Here is an 18495-nt window from a genome sequence, read left to right as displayed (position 1 = left end):
TGACAGAATTTTAACACAATCTTCTGAAGAGATATTTAATGGTCTCACTGGCAACAAATCTTCAATTAATCCGTCACAGTTTATTACATGTACTTCTTTGAGGAATTGATAGTAAACATGCATTGCATACATGCATGTATTTTACACTGTATATAGAATTTGTTTGTTTTTAAAAAAAAAACTTTCAGGGAATGAAATGAAACTGTATCTTGCAAGTCAATTTACTGGTTGCACATCAAAGATGTGACACTGAAAGAACAAAACAATTTAAATTATATAAAATGATAATAACACAATAAGATACACCACAAATAACACCACCACAAAAACAATAAAACACAAACCAACATCCATAGCAAAACCGACAACCACAAAACATGAAACAAGACACCAACTATAAAACTCTCCAATCTGCCTTCTGTTTCTCCCTCTACCTGTTCCTTGATGTTCTGCAGCTCATGCAACTCTCTCTGCACCAGCATCTGCTCCTTCTCCCTGTGCAGCTTCAGCTCTATCCTTTCTCGTTCCAGCTCCTCTTGCAGGCGTAGTTGCCGGAGTTTCTCCAGCTCCACACGCTCCCTCTCCATCTGCAGAAGCTGCTCCTGCTGCCGATGCAGCCTGTCTGCCTCGGTTTCACCTTCCTTGTGTATGGCACCTGGTGGAGGGAAGGGAGGAAGTCCCCCTGGAATGGGTAAGCCACTAGTGGGGCCAGATGGGCCGACTGGAGGTTGGGTGTAGCCGTGAGTGTGTGAAGAAGCTGATGGTGGGTAGGCATGGGCTGCTGGAGGAGGCTGTTGGGGCTGCTGAGCAGTTGCCAATTGTTGCTGTTGCTGTTGCTGTTGCTGTTGACTGTTCAGGTGTGCCTGGGACAGGTTTATTGGCTGCTGCTGTGGGTCCATTGGTATGACTGTTCCTTGTACTGGGGTGACCTCAGTTGATGAGGATGCACCTTTACCGAGATAAACTGGTTCATCCTGGACTGTAGAACTAGTAGTTGTCATGGAAACAGACACTGGGGCACCTACTGGCGCTGAAGTTGTTGCAGCACCAGCAGTAGTGGCAGTGGTTGACGTTGTTTGGAGAAGACCTGGTGCTGGGTAACGGACTGGAGCTTGTCCAGTTAAGGGTATTATGGCACTCATTGGAAGTCTGCTAAGACTGGATAGGGGCACAGGTGTCATGTTGGCAGAGGGGTATGGCCTGTAGACCCCCCTCAGTAGTGGGCGAAGAACAGAGGCAGGCTGAGTTGTGATGGGAAGTGTAGAAGCGATGGGGGTCTGAATGGTGGAGTAGATCATCCCATCAGACGACCTAATAGCAGCAGGGTACATGGCTCTGAGACTGGCCTGCCTGGCATTGATAAGGTTGGTCAGTGCTTGACTATGGGAGATTGGCTTTCCATCTAGTCCAAATAGGAGATTTTGTCTCATGCCAAGACCTGCTGCAAGTCTGGAGGCCCCAGGCCCGGTTCCTCTTCCCAAACTACCAAACTGCATCAAGTCCGGATTGCTTCCATATCGATCTATGGAATTGAGTGCTGCACACATGCGGCTGATCTCCCTGGCAGTTGTAGCACTGTACTGAGCCAAGTTAGCTTCTTGGAAGCTAGCAATGTCACGTGCAGAGTAGCCATAGTCTGAACTGATGTTAGACAAGGAATTATATCTCCTTATAGGCAGTGTTTGGGCTGTGATGTCTCCTCCATGCCGTAAATCTGTATAGGAGCCATACTGCATCCCCATATACCCTCCATAGCTCTGTTTCATAGCAGTTAGATCTATGGCAAGATCTCCTGAAGCTTGAATGTGTGGTTCTAGTTTAGAATGGTAGGACTGTAGCCCTGCTTCAGCTAGGTTTGTATCAGACATTGAAGGCTGAAGCCTACCAGGGAAAGGTAATGTGTAGACCTTGCCTTCATCCACTGGATATTCATGGTACCCTCCAGGTTGTCTTTCTTGGTCAGACTCATAGGTGAGAGGTGGGGCTGATGGAGGCCTTATGCCCTCTTTCTCACCCCCAACACAGCTTCCACCAAATGGAAGTCGGTAAACAACATCACAGCAAGCTGGTTGGTTATCAGGTTTAATTTGGCCTCCTGTCAGATCCATAGCATCCTGTCCTTCTTCCACCTTCACTAGCTGAGTCACCGCCCTGGCCTGCTCTGGCTCTCCATCCATCTGTACTACCATGCTATGTGGTAATTTACCTCCTGATATAACACCAGGAGGACTGGGCTTCCCTTTCAGCTCAATGGGACCAGTGCCATACAGCTCAGGGTTAATGACTGGTGATACAGCACTGACCACAGCTGAGGCAGCACTACTCTGACTGACTAGCAAATCTTTTTTCAGTAAAGGTGAGATCTGGCCAGTAAGGCTGTACCTGGCCAAAGCAGATGCCTGTTGCTGTTGATGTTGCATCTGATGATGCTGCTGCAACTGCTGTTCAAGGAGCTGTTGTTGCTTCTGTAACTTCTCTTGCTGTATTTGTAGCTCTCTCTGTTGGATACTGAGGTCTTCCAGTTTGGCATCAATTTTTGGTATTGTTGGGTCAGTTGGAGGTGACATTGGTGGTTTGTTCTGGGAAAGACACACTGCCGAACCCATGCCCTGACCCAGATCTACTCTGTTTTGATGTGGATCACCATAGACTGCTGGCTGTTTGGGCTGGGTCATGAACATGGAAGCAGCCACAGTGACACTCACAGTGGTTGGTGTAGTGATCTCCTGGGTGTTCAGGTTCATAATCAATGGCTGTACAATTGTTGAATGTCTACTACCCTCTGATCCACCATGGTATTTCCTGCTTTCACTTGCCAAGGAGGTAAGATCCATTCCCTGGTCAGTCATGATAATAGGAGCTGGTTTGGTGGCTGTTCTGAGGTCCACAACACTTCCACCTTGAATCATATGGCCCTGCTCTACCCTAGAAGTGCCTGGGACAGTAGATATTCGACAGAGAGAGATGTTGTCCATTGACATGGACCCTCTGGCGTAAGTGCTGGCTGTGGTGACCATACTTGTTCCCACATTTACTTTCTCAACTCTTTGTGTTTGATAGAAGCTACGTGTAGGAGACTGTTGGTAAGGTGGCGTGTCTGGAGGGCTGCCACATGGGGAGTAATTGTCAAATGTTGATTGCCGGCTAAATCGGGTAGGTGAAGACAGGGGAGAAGTAGCAGTGTTGACTGTCATAGGCCTAGCTGGGCTTGGAGGTGGGGAGTATGGGGTATCCTGGGAAGACTGCTGACGATAGAGCCGTGGGGAAACTGATCGATGTGAAGTTTGGGTTCCCTGAGCTGTCACTGGAGATGTAGGCCCAGAGCCAGCTGACTCTGACATTCGTAATGCTGAACTGAAAGTCTGTGTAGAGAATTCAGCTGTATTTCTCCTGGAAGGTGAACGGGTTGGACTCTGTGGTGGTGGTGATGGAGAAAGAGGAGGACTGGTGCTCCTGTAATAAGTAGTATACTTGGGAGAACGTGGCTCAATAATTCTCTCAGTGGAAGATGTTGAGCTGTCTCGCACATCCCTGGTCTCCCCTACCCTTCTCGTGATCACTTCTCTTTGACTGTAGGCCTGGGTAATCTCTGCAATTTTGCTGCATACACTTGAGACTGTAGCTGAAGATGTGGCAGGACTTGCCATGTGCCGGCCATATATACCAGACTGAGTAGACGTCATAGTGTGGCTTGAACTAGTCTGAGAAATAGTTACTGCATCTCTGGCATAAACGCCATAAGCTGCAATAGTTGTGGCAGCCACTGCTGGAGTTATTCCATTCTTTCCTGCTTGGCTTTTGATCCTGTCTTTGTGTCCATCCTTTGCAGAGAAGTGCTGTGTCACTCGGACATCAGGAATCCGTCCTCCAGTCTCAGCAAAGGAGACAGGAGCTGAGATCTGGGTGGGGCTGGTCCCTGGAGTAAGTAGAGCATTGCTTTGCTCCAGTAGCTTAGCAAAGGCTGAGCCTGTGTCTAGGAGCTGTTTGTCTGGGTAGGAGCTTTCAATCTCAATCTCTACTTGCTCATCTGTGGCCTGCTGCATTTTGGTGATGTTCTGAGATGTTTGTCGGATCTCCTCATAAATATCTGTTTCTGTCTCTGCTGCCTCATTATCATATCCTACCTGATCTTGTTCATATTCATACTCGTCATCATAACCTTGTCCATTAACATCCTCCTCGTAGTACTGCCCATGTCTTCCATGTTGCTGCTGTTGCTGCTGTTGTTTCTGAAGCATCTCTGCCTTCCTCATCATCTCCTCATAAACCTCCTCAGCGCTCTTTAACGGTTTTGAAGTTGAAGATGGTGCTGTGGTGGTTGTTGTAGTTGATGATTTCTCTACTGGTGAGTAGAGAGACATAAAGGTAGGCAGGTTGTATTCACTGCCTGACTTGTAAAGTTTGGACTCGTATCCCTCAGCCTCTGAGTCCAGACTCTGAGGGGAATATTCAGAAGCAGAAGAACGATGGAGCTCTTCCATTTCTGCAGCTTGTCTCAGCTCTTCTGTAGGAGAAGCATCCTCAATGGGTGAGAGATTACTAGGTGGTGTCTTGGACCTCTCTCTGCGTCTCTGAGCCCTCAGCTCCTCCTTATCCCTCTTGGTCTTTCGTGCTGTGCTCCTTATTCTCTGTTGTTCCACCTCCCTCATCTTCTCCTGCTCTCTCAGAAGTTCTTCTTCCTCTCTCAGCTCGTCCTCTTCTGAAGAGTCTTCAATGGTGGGAAGGAGAGGGCCATGGGAGCGGTGGCGTGCTTTCCTCTGCTGCTTGGCCTCTTCCAGCCTTTGTCTCCTGCTGGGGCTACTGTCACTGTCCTCCTCCATTGATGAGATGGAAGTAGGAGACTGGCCTGAGCCATATGAGGATGAAGTGGCTGGCAGAGTGGAGGAGTAGTCACCCCGAGAACGCTCCTCGGGAGATCCTGTCAGGCTTTCCATCTCTAGCTCTGGTTCACGATCAAGGCTCAAGTCATTTTCATTGCCCAGCTCCATGTCTCGATTGTAGCTATTGGTGTTATTGAGTTCAATAGTTTTGAAGCGCCTCAAGCCTCCTTGTGATGCCATCACATCTTCCTCACCCTCCTCCAATGAGCCTTTATAAACATCGGTAGAGCTCTTAGTTTCCTCCTCGAAACTGCTGGAGTGGTGCTGAAGACGTCTTTTCTCTTTCCCTGAGTCAGAGATTATGTGTTTATGGTGGCTTTTCTTGGGTTTCTGGTAGCCATATCCTTCATCTTCCTCATCTTCCTCTTCCTCCATCTCTTCCTCCTCCTCCTCATTTTCTTCATCAGCGCTCATCTCCATAATTTGTCTCCTCATGAACTCCTCATCTGTCATCTCTGTGGGCTCAGCCTCTTTTTCCTTCTTTTTCTTCCCATTCTTCTCCTCCTTCCCTTCCTTCCGTTTACCCTCCCAGTCTCCTCCATCTTCTTCTTCCTCTAGTATATCTTCTAGTTCCTCATCAGAGTCGTATGCATCTGGTGGAATTGAAAGGGAGCGTGGCCGCTGCTTCCCTCTGTCATCCAAGTCTCTGTGCTTCCTCCCCCTTCTGTCCACCTTCTCTTCAGAAAGGCTCTTCTCCAGCAAAGGCCTCATGGAGCTTTCTAGCTTTGTGATTTCAGAAGGGCTTGGTGGGGAGCCACGCCCACTGATCCCCCTCTCACTTAGCTTCATCTCCTCTTCTTGGATTAGACCTGTGATTTCACTGTGGGAGCTGGAGATGCCATCAGAGGAGTAGCCGGTGTCACTGAGGCTTTGAGGGCTGCGTGACAAGTCATGGGTGCTGTTGTTTTTTGTGTCCTAAAGAGAGCAGAAGAAAGAAAGAAATCTATATTAGATTTGGGGAATGTAGGGTTTTTAATTGAAATCATAATTTATGCAAAGTGTGAGAATGTGTTGATGCTGGATAAGCACATTGGTTTGCATACAATTTTAACCCACATACATTCAGATTCAGATTTTTTGATATGAAATAAATGGTTTCTGTCTAATTTTAATATTTATCTATGAACAAATGTAAGTTGTTTTTTGAAAATCAAAGATTGAAGTGATATAGCTCACCAAAGCAAACCTGGACCTAGATGTATCGCTTACATGTTTTTCAGATAACAAGATAGTTCCAAATGTTCCATTTTTAAAATATGTTATAATTCTGCTATAACAGGCATGCTAAAACTGCAGTCCTCAGCTTTTAATAAAAAGATAGTTGTAAATATGTCATTGGATTAAACTCTGATCTTAGCATTTCAAGAAGAGATAAAGCAAGGATCGTGAACGCTCTCTTGAACGCTACACCTAAAAATATATGGATAAATACAAACTACAGTGAATTTAGCTAAAAGCTCATTCAAATAGCTTTTCCAGAGGTTTGCATACATTTGGTGATTTAATAGGTTTTTAATGGCATATGATTAATGTGAATTATCCATTATTTTTGGAACATTAGCTACCAAGTAATGATGTGCTATATATATATATATATATATATATATATATATATATATATATATATATATATATATATATATATATACACATGAAAGTAGGGTTCTCTTCATTAGGTTTGAAAGACTGGAGGTCTATACAAAACATTTCTTACTCTATTGTGATACAATTTGTCTAGGGAATTTTGCTGAATAACAAAATCTTTATTCATCAACAACATCTAATTTGGTTCTTATAAACCCTAAAATCCCATTACAGAAATTACACTTTATTTGATAAAAACTTTCTTTTATTAGAGTTCTTAATTAACTCATATGTGGGCCAAAATTGAATGCTTGAAAGTTATCTCATAAAAAGTTGCTAAATTGCACAAAGAAGAAAGAAAAAGAGACAGGAATTACATTTAGAGGGAACATGTAAGAGAATAGGCTTGAGGTTGTTATTCAATTTCACCATGGATGTAGAATTATAATGGAAAACACTGAACAGTTAGATGTAATTAATGTCCAAAATGCAGTGATTTGCCCTTCCTATTTCCAAAACTGAATAAACCGTATTGCATATCAGATCCACTAACAGCTATGTCAGCCCTTTGAACAAAATCCTACATAAACATTTCTTTCATTACAATGTAGTTACAATTCAAATATGTAACAAATATAAAGTATTATGCAACAATAAAACTTCAGGGTATGGTCAGATTTTTTTAGAAGTAAATCTCCAATAATATAATAAATGACAGTATGAAGACACATCACATAATTATACAGTTATCATGAAGTGGCTTATATTTGTTAGGTTTGTTAACAATTGTTTGAGCCATTGATGGAAAGAGGTTAGTCAAACTGTGTCTTTTAGGAGTTAGAACATTTTACTTTTTTGATGAGCGATTGTGGAGTTAACATCATAAAAACTACTCAAAACTCATTCATCAATGGCTCTGTCTCAGATGTCTTTTAATAAATCATAATACCAAAGGGACTAACCTGGTGAATGAAAGGGGGGTGGAGGACAGAATACAAAATAGATACAAAATTATGGAAATGTTTTCTAGAAAACCTCCTACAATACTTCAGAGGAGACTTTACTTTGAGTTCTCTGCATTTTAAATTTCTAGCAGCTCCCTAGATGAGGAAGGTCTACTTTGCCTTCAAAAAGGCCCAAAACAGCCAATCTTTATAAATATTTCAGCAGGAGTGATGGTTGCCGCTGAGTAAGAAAAGGCATTATTTCACTCCATCTGTGTTTCTCTCTCACTCTCACTCCCACTCCCCAAGGTAGTCCATGTATGCTGCCACTTGCATTCTCAGCATTCTGTGAGGAGGGAATCAATGACATGCTTTCCAAACAGCTTCAGGAGAAAGTAATTGCTTCAACTTACAATTTTAAATAACCAGGCTCCGCAGAAAATCTTAGGTAGTGTCATGACATACCACAACTATATTTTGTGGTGTAAAATTTTCACTTTGTAGTATAACAAAGGAAAAACTGGGCTGGGTGTGATCACCAAACTGAATCGAAATATAATTCACATGAAATATTAGTGCCATTTTTATACATTGAGATATTTTGTACAAGAAGTGCAAAAAAAACAATACAGCTTTAAATAAAAAGGAGTTCAAGAGTCGACTCTGAGTGATTATGGAAGGCAGAAATGCTACGGAGAAAAATAAAAACATGGGAACAAATTTTTGGAAAAAATATGGACAGGATAAATACAATACATCTGATAATGTGTTTCCTAAACCCAAAACCATCCCATTCCAATGTACATACATGAAGGCTCTCAGGGACAATAGAAACCTCGTGGCATCTCACTTGTCACTGTAATTATGAATTTGATCTTTGATCTAAAAAACTGAGTTGAATGTAACTGAAAATAAAAGGCATATCGGTACGAGCACATTGTATTGCAATTGTGTGTGCCTTTCATTTTAGCTTAAGAAGAAAATTACTTTTTCTGGAGTTACAAAATGTGATTACTTTTAAAATTATAACAGCATGTAGCAGCTGAGAAGCATGCAGGAAAATAAAAACATTCATAAGAAAATAATTGGAGATTTGTGTTGAAAACATACACTTCAAAGAAATGTCTTACTTACTACTTACTTTCTTTAGTTTACCAGGAGAAAAGAGAGTCCAGCAAAAACTCTTTTAAAAGATGCCATTGTCATAAAAATGGCAACATTGGTTTGGTGTTGCATTTACTCACTGTGCTGTGAGAAACAGTGACACTTGGCCAACTTAATGCCAAACTAATATCACATCTGTTCAAAGTGACCTTTATGAACCTTTAAAAGTGCTTATCTGTGAGCACAAGTCATCACAAAAATGTAAAATAAGTCATGATAGCATGAATATGGCTATCATATTCTACTGTAATTCATTCACTTATCTTCTCTAAACACAGCATTCAAAACAGTGAGAGTAAAATTGAAGGAAATCTAATGTGATAACAGGCAGCTGGTTGATGGCAGGTTTCATGGTGATGTAAAAAGTTAACAACCATTTCTCAGGTGTCAGATAACAGAAACTTCCCAGGTCCATTGATAACATGCACTTTTAAATCAGAGGTCTGATTCTGCTGGGGGCAGCAATGTTTGCCACTTTTGAAATGTACAAGTGGGTTGTAATAATGAAGTCAAGTGTTTGGTCTGGTGTTGAGTTTAGTTTTTAGGGACCTGAAGTTCTTCCCCCCTCATATTTAGCCTTAGTCTGGTTCCAGACCTGAATTGCTGACCACATCTCAGATTTCAGCAATTCATATAGGTCTAGTGTTATGCTCACAGATGGCTGTTTTCACCAGTTGGAGAAACAACTGACCAGTCAAAGCTTAGTAGAATTAAGAATGTGGATGTCATCTTCCTACATAGCTAGCTAGCTACTTAGCAACATTCATGAAAAACAGCAAGAGAAATATGGCAACAAGCGTGAAAGAGATTGATACAGCTGTACAGTGCAAGTTGTTATAAGTCGACTTACAGAAAGAATATTAAATCAGCATATTACAAAACACTGAATTAAGTGCTCCTAGCAACTGCTACCGCGGCTTCCGTTTCAACTAAAAATGACATCAGTGGGAAGGACAACTTACTTCACTCACTAATGCTTAGTTATGGCAAAACAAAACTAAATACCCCCACCTCCCAACAAGAAATCGGCTAATGTGAACACAGTGTCGGACTGAATGGATGAGGTGAAACGATATGGCAATTCAGTTTGATTATCAAGCTAACCTAGCTCTGTTTCTCTAGTTTTAGTAACTCAGTCTTTCTGAAAAGATAATACGTCCCTGGGGTCTTTTCATATTGTAAGATAAATGGGCTTCTCTTGTTGTTGCTACTAGATGTTAAAATTGAACACCTTGTACTTTTAGCAGGGACAAAATGTTTTCTCCCATCAGGCTTTGACAGTGTCCCAAAAGCGAAGCCATGTGGTAAACATTTTTACTGGATGCTAAAAAAATTAATGTAATTATAGCTTTTCTCAATATACAATTTAAGTGTTCAAATTTGACAATAGAATACTGACAGAAATTCTGAGCTGGTGGACCATATCTAGCTAGGAAGGCGAGCAGGACTTTTAGGCTCTTCAAATTCTAAAGGAAGCCATTTCATCAGATCCTGCCTTCAACCAGCCACCTGGTCAGGTTTTACAGTGAGTTACAATAAAATATCTTGGGGCTGTACATATCAACAAATATACATTTAAACACAAATGTGCAGTGCAGTCCCAAAGGACCAGATGTTGCTGTCACTCCAATAACTGTTTGTGTAAGAGGTCATTGTGTGTTCTCTCCCTGTCGTGTGTGAGGTGTTAAGAGGTCCAACGTGGGCAAAATCCTGTAGACTACACATATATGGTGCTGAACAAGAGCTTTCATTAAGCTCATTAAGTGTAATGAAAAAAAACTGTATGAATGTGAAGCAAGGCCACGCTGAAACAGCCATGCATCACATAACTTAACCTGCATACATGCTCTAAAAGTTTAAAAGGCCTAACAACAATAGCCATTTTTGGTACATAGGCCTGTATGTTATGTTATGGTTTTCACAAAATATTCACTGAAAATGCTTAATGTTTTTTGGTATTGGTACAATTTCTTTTTTACTTGGTTCACTTTTTACAAGCTGTAAAACCATTTTTTAGTAGTATCAACTTTCGTCCTTTTCCATAGCTTAACATACAGAGTAGTACACTGGACTAAAGCAATGTTGCTTAAAAGAATAAGACTTACATCATAGTGCCTGGACTTCTTGATTTCCTTGATCGGTGTGATCTGCTCTCCTTTCTTCTGGGAAGGTTTGGTGTCTTTGGCAGTTTGGTTCTCAGGTTCACTTTTGGGTTTCTCCTCTGTGGGTTTAGGATGTTTCTGGGTCTCTGTGGTTGATATTGGTGCCGGAGCTGGTGTCGTGGTCTTGGTGTCAGTCGGTTGTTTGGCAGCAGTGGGCGCAAAAGGTCCGCTACTACCAGTTCCCGCCTGTGCTTTCTGCGTCTGGGGTTGGGCTGGCCTGGGCCCCTGCTGATTGGTGGATTTGTGGAGAGGGCTTTGCTGACTGGTTGGAACCTGGTGACGGGGTGAGCCCATTGGCTGGTGCTTGGGAGACGGATGAGGAACAGGAAGTGAAGGTTCGTCAAGACCGCCTCCGGACATAAGCCGCTGGGTCTGGCAGTTGAGACATAACCACTCCTTTTTCTGAAACACAAGACAAAGACCAAACACAGTTAGTGACAACTAGCCTGTTTTCTACGATAGTAAAGACATGTTTTGTTATTTTATTATCACTATAATATGGCCAATATAATATATTTGAAGACATATTTGATTGTATTATAGCTTCCCAAATTATATATATACAGTATATGCTGATGGTACTTGGAAGTGCTCTGTGTGTCTGTGCACACGTGTGTCTGTCTGTGGGAGTGTATGTCAGAGTGAGGGTATTTGGAAATGCTCCTCCTGTGTAAGTGTGTGCATATGTGGGTGTTTTGTGTGTGTTACGGGGGGGGGGGGGGGGTGGCATATTGAATATTTATATGTATTTATATCAATATTTATATTTTATTTATATTTTGTATTTATATCCGTTTTTATGACGTGATGATGATGTTTTGTATATCTTTGTGTATCTACACCTTGACCACCTGAATTTCCCTTTTTCTTTGGATAATAAAGTTTACATTGACCTTGTCATTGTTGAAGGCTGTTTTAAAGTTTCAAAGCATCAATGTGGGAGGAAAGGCAATATTTGGCACTTTAAAACAATCAGCTATATGTTTCAAAAAAATACTGTTTAAAGACTTAATAAAGTGATATGTTGAATGAAACGTCGCTGGCTAGAATACCAGGACTTTCAGAAAGTCAACAGGTCGGTTACATTGAAGACAGCAACACTGGGCAGCTCCCAGGTAAGAGTGTGTGACTTAAATGCCATTTAACCCTGTGTGTGATGTGTTCTTACTCAACTTCTCTGGTTAAATAAGATCCACGGTTTAACGTACTGATTAATAATATTAACGTTGAATATGTCGATTCCACTTAAATAGTAGACTGCAGACAGACACACACACACACACACACACACACACACACACACACACACACAAACACATACACTCACTCTGTCAGAGATGCAGCAGGCTAAGCTTAGCTGATGTACGTTTCTAAAAGGCCAAGTCACACTGACAGCTACATCCTATTTTCCTCTCATCGACTCCACTCACTTCTTACGCTGTGAGGCTGACTGATTAAAAAAAATTAGACTGTGATGCGTGCACACAAACAGACCCACACACATGTACACACACTGGCACATCTTTTGTCTCTAACTAACTAAAACAAAAGATGCAGAAGAGATTTGACTTAGTATGAGCATCGATAGCCACCATGGCTGAAAAGACTTGTCACAGTGTTTGATTGACAGGTGATCTCTGGGAAGTGCAAACAGAGAAGCCAGAAGGGTGTGTTCAGCAACACAGTGACAAAAAAAGAGTTATCGGTTTATGTTTAATGCTTACGTTTAATTTATTTTTATTTTTTAAAAACTAGAAGATTTACCTCGTTTTGTAATATTCATTATCTCTTCAGTATCTATACAGCACACACCTTCTGTTTACCTCTCTCTCTCTCTCTCTCTCTCTCTCTCTCTCCTGATGCTGTTTTGAACTAAAGAGCGGCCATATTACTCATGCTATGAATAACTGACAGATGCAGCCCTCCCTTCTTTTCCACCCACTCATGGAATCCTCTGAACACAAAACTCACCAAACCTCTTTCTTACTCCCCTCCCCTCCTCACTCTTTTCTCTTTATCTCTCTCTTTCTCTGAATCCCTTTGTGTGTATGTGTGTGTGTGTGTGTGTGTGTGTGTGTGTGTGTGAGAAAGCAAAGCAAGTAAGTACAGTAAGTGTGTGTGTGGTCCCACAGAGTAGCCCATCGCTGCACAGCACTGCACAGCGCTGCACCACTTAACCTGAATAGCACACACAATCTGGCCTTTTCTCCTCCTGTCAATAACGTTCCCTGAAATGTTCCATCAGTTCTAATTCTGCCTTCAGACTCTCTCTCTCTCTGTTTATCTCTCTCTCTATCTGTCTCTCTTTCTTTCCAATTGTCTCTGTCCTTTCAAAAATCTGTTTGGCGTTGCATTGTATTGTTCTGTATTTTATTTTTACACTACCTCCCAGCTCTCTCTCTCTCTTTTTTCTTTAGCAATTTCTTCCTCTCTCCTTTTGCAATTCTTTTTTCATCTTGTTCTCATTATTACTTTTTTCTGTCTGTTTTTTCTCCTCCATCTCTTTTTACAAAAGCAATGGACTCCCTTTTATTTATGTGTGTCCATTGCACACTATATCTCTACCACCACTGGATTTGATGTATGACAAATCTCTGTAAATAACTCTCCACTCCCCCATTTCACCCCTCTGCCAAAGGGAGGCCTTCCAATTACTCATCAATAAAGGAGACATATTTGTCATATTTGGCCCTGAAGGAAACTGCATCCTCTGTAGGGAATGTGTGTGGTATTGCCTTGTCTCTTTTTATTTCTCTTTTTATACTACTACTACTACTACTACTACTACAATATGTGTAAGTAGATGTGTTGGCACCTGTAAACATCATCTAATGGTTTCAGAAACACACTTCAACTCTTATCCAGTGTTGGAGAAACCTGGGTTAAGCGTGATTTATGGTCCTGCGGAGGATCCACGCAGCGCTTTCGCCGTAGCCTACGAAAGTGGCCTGATGTTTATACTTGTGCGTTGGTCGGCATGTGTGTGTGTGTGTGGGGGGAGAGTGTGTGGTAAAGAGAGGGTGAAGTAAGCGAGTGACGGCGATTATCTTCGGCGCGAGTACCGACTCTAGAGGCATAGTGACAGAAACAAAGTCTTTCCCCTGTTCTTTCTGACCATGGTGGGAAATCTGTAGCAGGAAAAGTTAACCCTCTCCTTGATTTCATGTTGTTTATGGAGAAGGAGAACCAGGAAATGAGTAGGGGAAAATGCCAAGCTACCAAGCCCCGACGTGCGTCGCCGCGACGTGTAGTTACATTTTTCGAGAAGTGCGCGTCAGGCTACGGCGTAGGGTCCGGCGTAGGTTCATGTCTCCACGTACGGCGTTGATTTTACGCAGAAGTATAAATCACGCTTTACTTCCAAAGATGGTGCTTCCTAACTTTAATCACATAGTCAGGAAAACAACAGATATGATGAGAAATGATGTAATGATGATCTACACATTGAAATGAAAGTAAAAGAAGAGAGAAGGGAAGTCACTACTGACACTAATGCCAACATCGATTTCTTACTGCTTCTTTTATATTCCATTACTGGGAGAAGAAAGCAGGTCAGTAGTAAAACTGGGTGGATTGTATATGTGATTTCGCATACATTTACCATATTGTATTATATGTACATGGAAAAATGTTTATATTAATAAATTGTTTTCAGTCATATCGCCCAGCCCTAGTCAATTATTATATTTTTTTTTATTATATATTAAGTTAAATACAATTAGACTCCATGGCAAACTCGCTTAATTTAAAATACTGAGTAGAATTTATCTCTCTGCTTTTCTCACTTTCAGTTCACTTCTAGTCTGACTCATTCTTATCCTTTTTTCTTTGTGTTTTACTTTTCATACATTTGCACCTGCAGCTTCTTTATTTTCTTTAATCACTACATGAACATTACACTTCCATCTTCCCCCCTCTCAGCTCTTACCCTCCCTCTCTCCTCTCCCCGTCACCCCTGTCTCCTTTTCTCGCACTCCAACAGAGCAAGGACTATTTTTACCCAGAATGCCATTGTTCTGCTCGAGCGCACACTTTCCTAGCACTGGCTGCTGCTTTAGACTGCACTCTACTGCACCACACACACACTCTCATACTTACACAAGCACACATGTAGTCACACGGCTTACATCAACGCAAAATGGAGGAGGCCTGTGTAGCTGAAGGCTTACCAGAAGGAGAGCGAGATGACAAGCACAAGGAGGAAGAGGAGCCCACTGGGCGGAGGAGAGGAGAAGTGAGTGACACCACACGTGCACATAAGTGCGTGCACACACACTGTAATTCAGCTTAGCCTCTAGTAATGTGGCTTCCTGCTGAGTCTAATGACTGGCTTGAAGTGGGGGCAGAGGAGAGAGGAGACTGACAACGAAAGAGGAAGAACCAGAGGAGGAGGTGTTGAAGTGGACAGGTGATGATGATGATGATGATGATGATGATGAAAAAAAAAAATTGTAGGACTTGACAAATCAATCATGTTACAATGAGAAAAAACACTTACATTTTCTGTTTTGTTACGTTATAATGTTTTTGTTCAGTGTGGAATGAATAGAGTTCAAGGCAGATAAATCAGTGACCAATGATTTTAAAATCGTAGAGAGCCAGTTCCTAACTTAATCACAGCAGTATCTAGCCATGCAGTTTTTTTTTAGGTTTCTTCCAATCAATGGACGGTTAATATCTCTTTAAACCCTTTAATGTTAAGCCAATATTCCACATATCACCACTATATTACACTTACACTTACTAACAACAAGTCACGGCTACACAAACTACTTCATCATCACTTAATATGAACGTTTCCTCCAATGATACCTCTTAACCCAATCAGGGCGCAGACGGGTTATGATTGAGGGCTGACTGGACCTATCAGTTCATGTCAAAACATAGCTGCAGTATCTACTGGGCTGTGCATTTCCTCTGATTCTGAAAATATAGCAGACTGCCAATGTACAGCAGAGTGTCCCCACTAAAGTGACACAGTTTCCTGTAATGGTAAAACAAACAAGTCACATCATCCTGCATAGAAAATAATCAAATATTTTATTTTAAAGAAAGTATTATTCCTACCAATCAAATACTAAGCATTTCTATATACAATTAAATTTGAACATATCATTTCCATCTTCCCATGGTTGCTTCCTGGTTCCCTGACTTGCTTATTATTTTCACAGTTATGAACCCAAACGACACCATGAGTTTTGGGGCAGGTTTCACCGCTCGGTGCACAGGTTGCATCATCATCTCACGTAAGGAGACATTCTTTTACATGACAACAAAGAGCAAATTTCATTGGAGCTCTCCCACATAAACTCTATTAATTCCTGCCTCTTGAGCTCCGTATCCTCTTTACACTTTTGTTTCCTCACTCTACTTTTGTCCATAGAGATACATTTTTAATTTTTTACTCCCACTCCTCTCCTCCTTCACGCCCTATCTGCTGTCCATTAATATGTTGTGTGTTGGAAATGCTGTGCACAAAATGGAGGTAAGAAAAAAAGAGGAAAAGACTAAAACAGAAAATAGAGTGACAAAGAAAGACCGATAGCCAGGAGGTGAGAGAAACTGTAATGGGAAACACATATTTTTTGTATTATCTACGCCTATGCAGTGGGTTAAAGTAACTATGTACATTTACTTAAAGGGATACTTCGCCGACTTTAATACGTCTTTGTGTCATGGCAATGTGTGCAGATAAATAAAAAGAGGGAACCACACACCGTTCATCTGCACACACAGCCACACTGCCATGACACAGAGCTGGATTTAAATCAGCAATATATGTCTTTAAGTCTACTACACCAGGTTTTAGAGTGAATCTGTGTACTTTTTACTTGACATTTATCTGCCAGCTGTAGGTACTACCTACTTTTCAGATTAAGATTTAGATTACCTTAAAAAAAAATCTCTTGTCCCCTCAGATTTGACACTTTGGACGGGGCCAGACCCCCAAGTTAGGAACCACTGGCTTAAACTGCAGTTTATAAAATAGCCTGGATACAAATACACCAGCTACAGCAGCAAAATGTTACTTACGCATTGATGCATTAGTATTAATAATCTAATAATGTGATATATGACATTATATCAGTAATGGGCGATTTATTCTGCAAGTACTTTAACTTTTAAAACTTTGTGTGAAGTGTTTTAGTTTTTACATTGTTGCATTGGTACTTTTACCCCCCTCTACACACACACACACACACACACACACACACACACACACACACACACGGGTTGGATTTAAGGTGGAGGATTAAATCTGACACCTTTTGCGCTGTAAGAAGGAAGAGAGGCTGGTATAAAGAGAATAAGAGGAAGAGAAGGGAATAAAGTGTAGGAGAGGAGCCGAGGCATTAAAAGCAGGAGGAAAACGTTAAGTAAAAGGAGGAGAAGACAACAAGAGCCAGGGAGGAAGAGGAGGAGAGAAAAAAGAAGATAAATCAAGCTTGAGGAGGAGAGAGGAGAGAATGAACTAAAGAATAAGGAAGCGAGGGAGGAAATAGAGAAATAAATTAGAAAAAGGGAGGAAGTATAGAGGAGGAGGAGAGACGCTGGGGAAAGATAGGAGGGGATGAATTATAGGAGTGGAAAACCAGTGAAGGAGAGAATAACTACTAAGAGATAAATTAGAGGGAGTGAAGAAGAAAGGTAGAGGAGAGAAACAAGTGGCAAAAGAAAGCGGAAACAAATTAGAGGAGATGAAAATAGGAGTAAAAAGAAGTGGAAAGGAGGCAGAGAAAGAGTGGAGAAGGAGTATCGCAGAAGAAGAGAGGACTGACAAAAACCTGGTTATAAAACCGAAACAGGTTTGATTTCCATTTTACGGATAATTAAAAATCTCCTCTTCTCATTTGATCACCACAATGGAGCCTTTTTAATTATGTAACCTTGATGTGAGAGGTGAAAGGAGTGGGCACAAGGCTGTATATGTATGTGTTTGTGTTTGTGTTAATGCGTACACATTATGTTTTATTGCCCACATTAAACCGTCACCTCTTTCACTTCCTACCTATTTCCTGTCTCGGGCCAGCCAGCCAGCAATTTTTCACAGAGCCGACATCAAACCCAGATGAGCTTGAACTGCCCACCTCTTTTCCCTGCTGATACTGTAGGAGGACCTCATTAGCATATGTTGTGAATTTATAGCTGCCATGATGATGAATTCTGACATTAGCCAAAACTACAACTGTGAGCATTATACTCTGATTTCAGATTAAATCTTTAAAGAGGGAGTTCCATCATATGCCTTAAATAGCTTGATCATAAAGAAGCAGCGAGTCTGAATTAGAAGCAAATTAGCTAAACATTATAACGAGCAGGCTGAAAGATGGATCAGATGTTCAAGAGATAGGCTTAAGACTAGCTTAGCCTAGTGTAGCAGAAACACAAATGTTCCACCAACTCAAAATTAACTTATATATTGTATCTTGTGTACTAAATGTGTAGAAATAAGAAAAAATACATGTTTGAGGAGACAGTCCTCACAAGAAAACCCACATTTGTCAAAAAAAAGCCTCAAACAACGTATGTTGACATTTAATTGACAAAGACCTTTAGTAGCCGTGTGAATTATGACTTGTCTGCCAGGAAAATATTGTGCCAAAAATGCATGTGACTTAGACAGAGGAAACTGCTTTCTGTCATGTTCTGCCAACAGTTAGTGTTTAACTGTGACCAGAATCTTTCCCCTTAACCAAGTAGTTTTTTATCACTAAACCTAACCAAACTTTATTCATAGAGGATGCAATTCAGAAGAGGGTC

General features: G+C 41.4%; 1 protein-coding gene across 5 annotated transcripts in view; it reads right to left on the bottom strand.

Annotated features, from left to right (window-relative positions):
• Nucleotides 1-18495, bottom strand: part of bsna (bassoon presynaptic cytomatrix protein a) — a 168030-nt gene that overhangs the window by 38940 nt on the left and 110595 nt on the right. For all 5 annotated transcript variants that reach the window (XM_036008276.1, XM_036008277.1, XM_036008280.1 and 2 more), the window contains 2 exons: nucleotides 10678-11136; nucleotides 435-5795 (listed from right to left, as the gene is read on the bottom strand). In XM_036008276.1, coding sequence (XP_035864169.1) covers nucleotides 435-5795; nucleotides 10678-11136 — 5820 coding nt within the window. The remainder of the gene's footprint in view (nucleotides 1-434; nucleotides 5796-10677; nucleotides 11137-18495) is intronic.

The sequence above is a fragment of the Sander lucioperca genome, chromosome 12 (genome assembly GCF_008315115.2).
Source record: "Sander lucioperca isolate FBNREF2018 chromosome 12, SLUC_FBN_1.2, whole genome shotgun sequence".
Classification (NCBI taxonomy): Eukaryota; Metazoa; Chordata; class Actinopteri; order Perciformes; family Percidae; genus Sander; species Sander lucioperca.
This window is presented reverse-complemented; position numbering and strand designations above follow the sequence as displayed.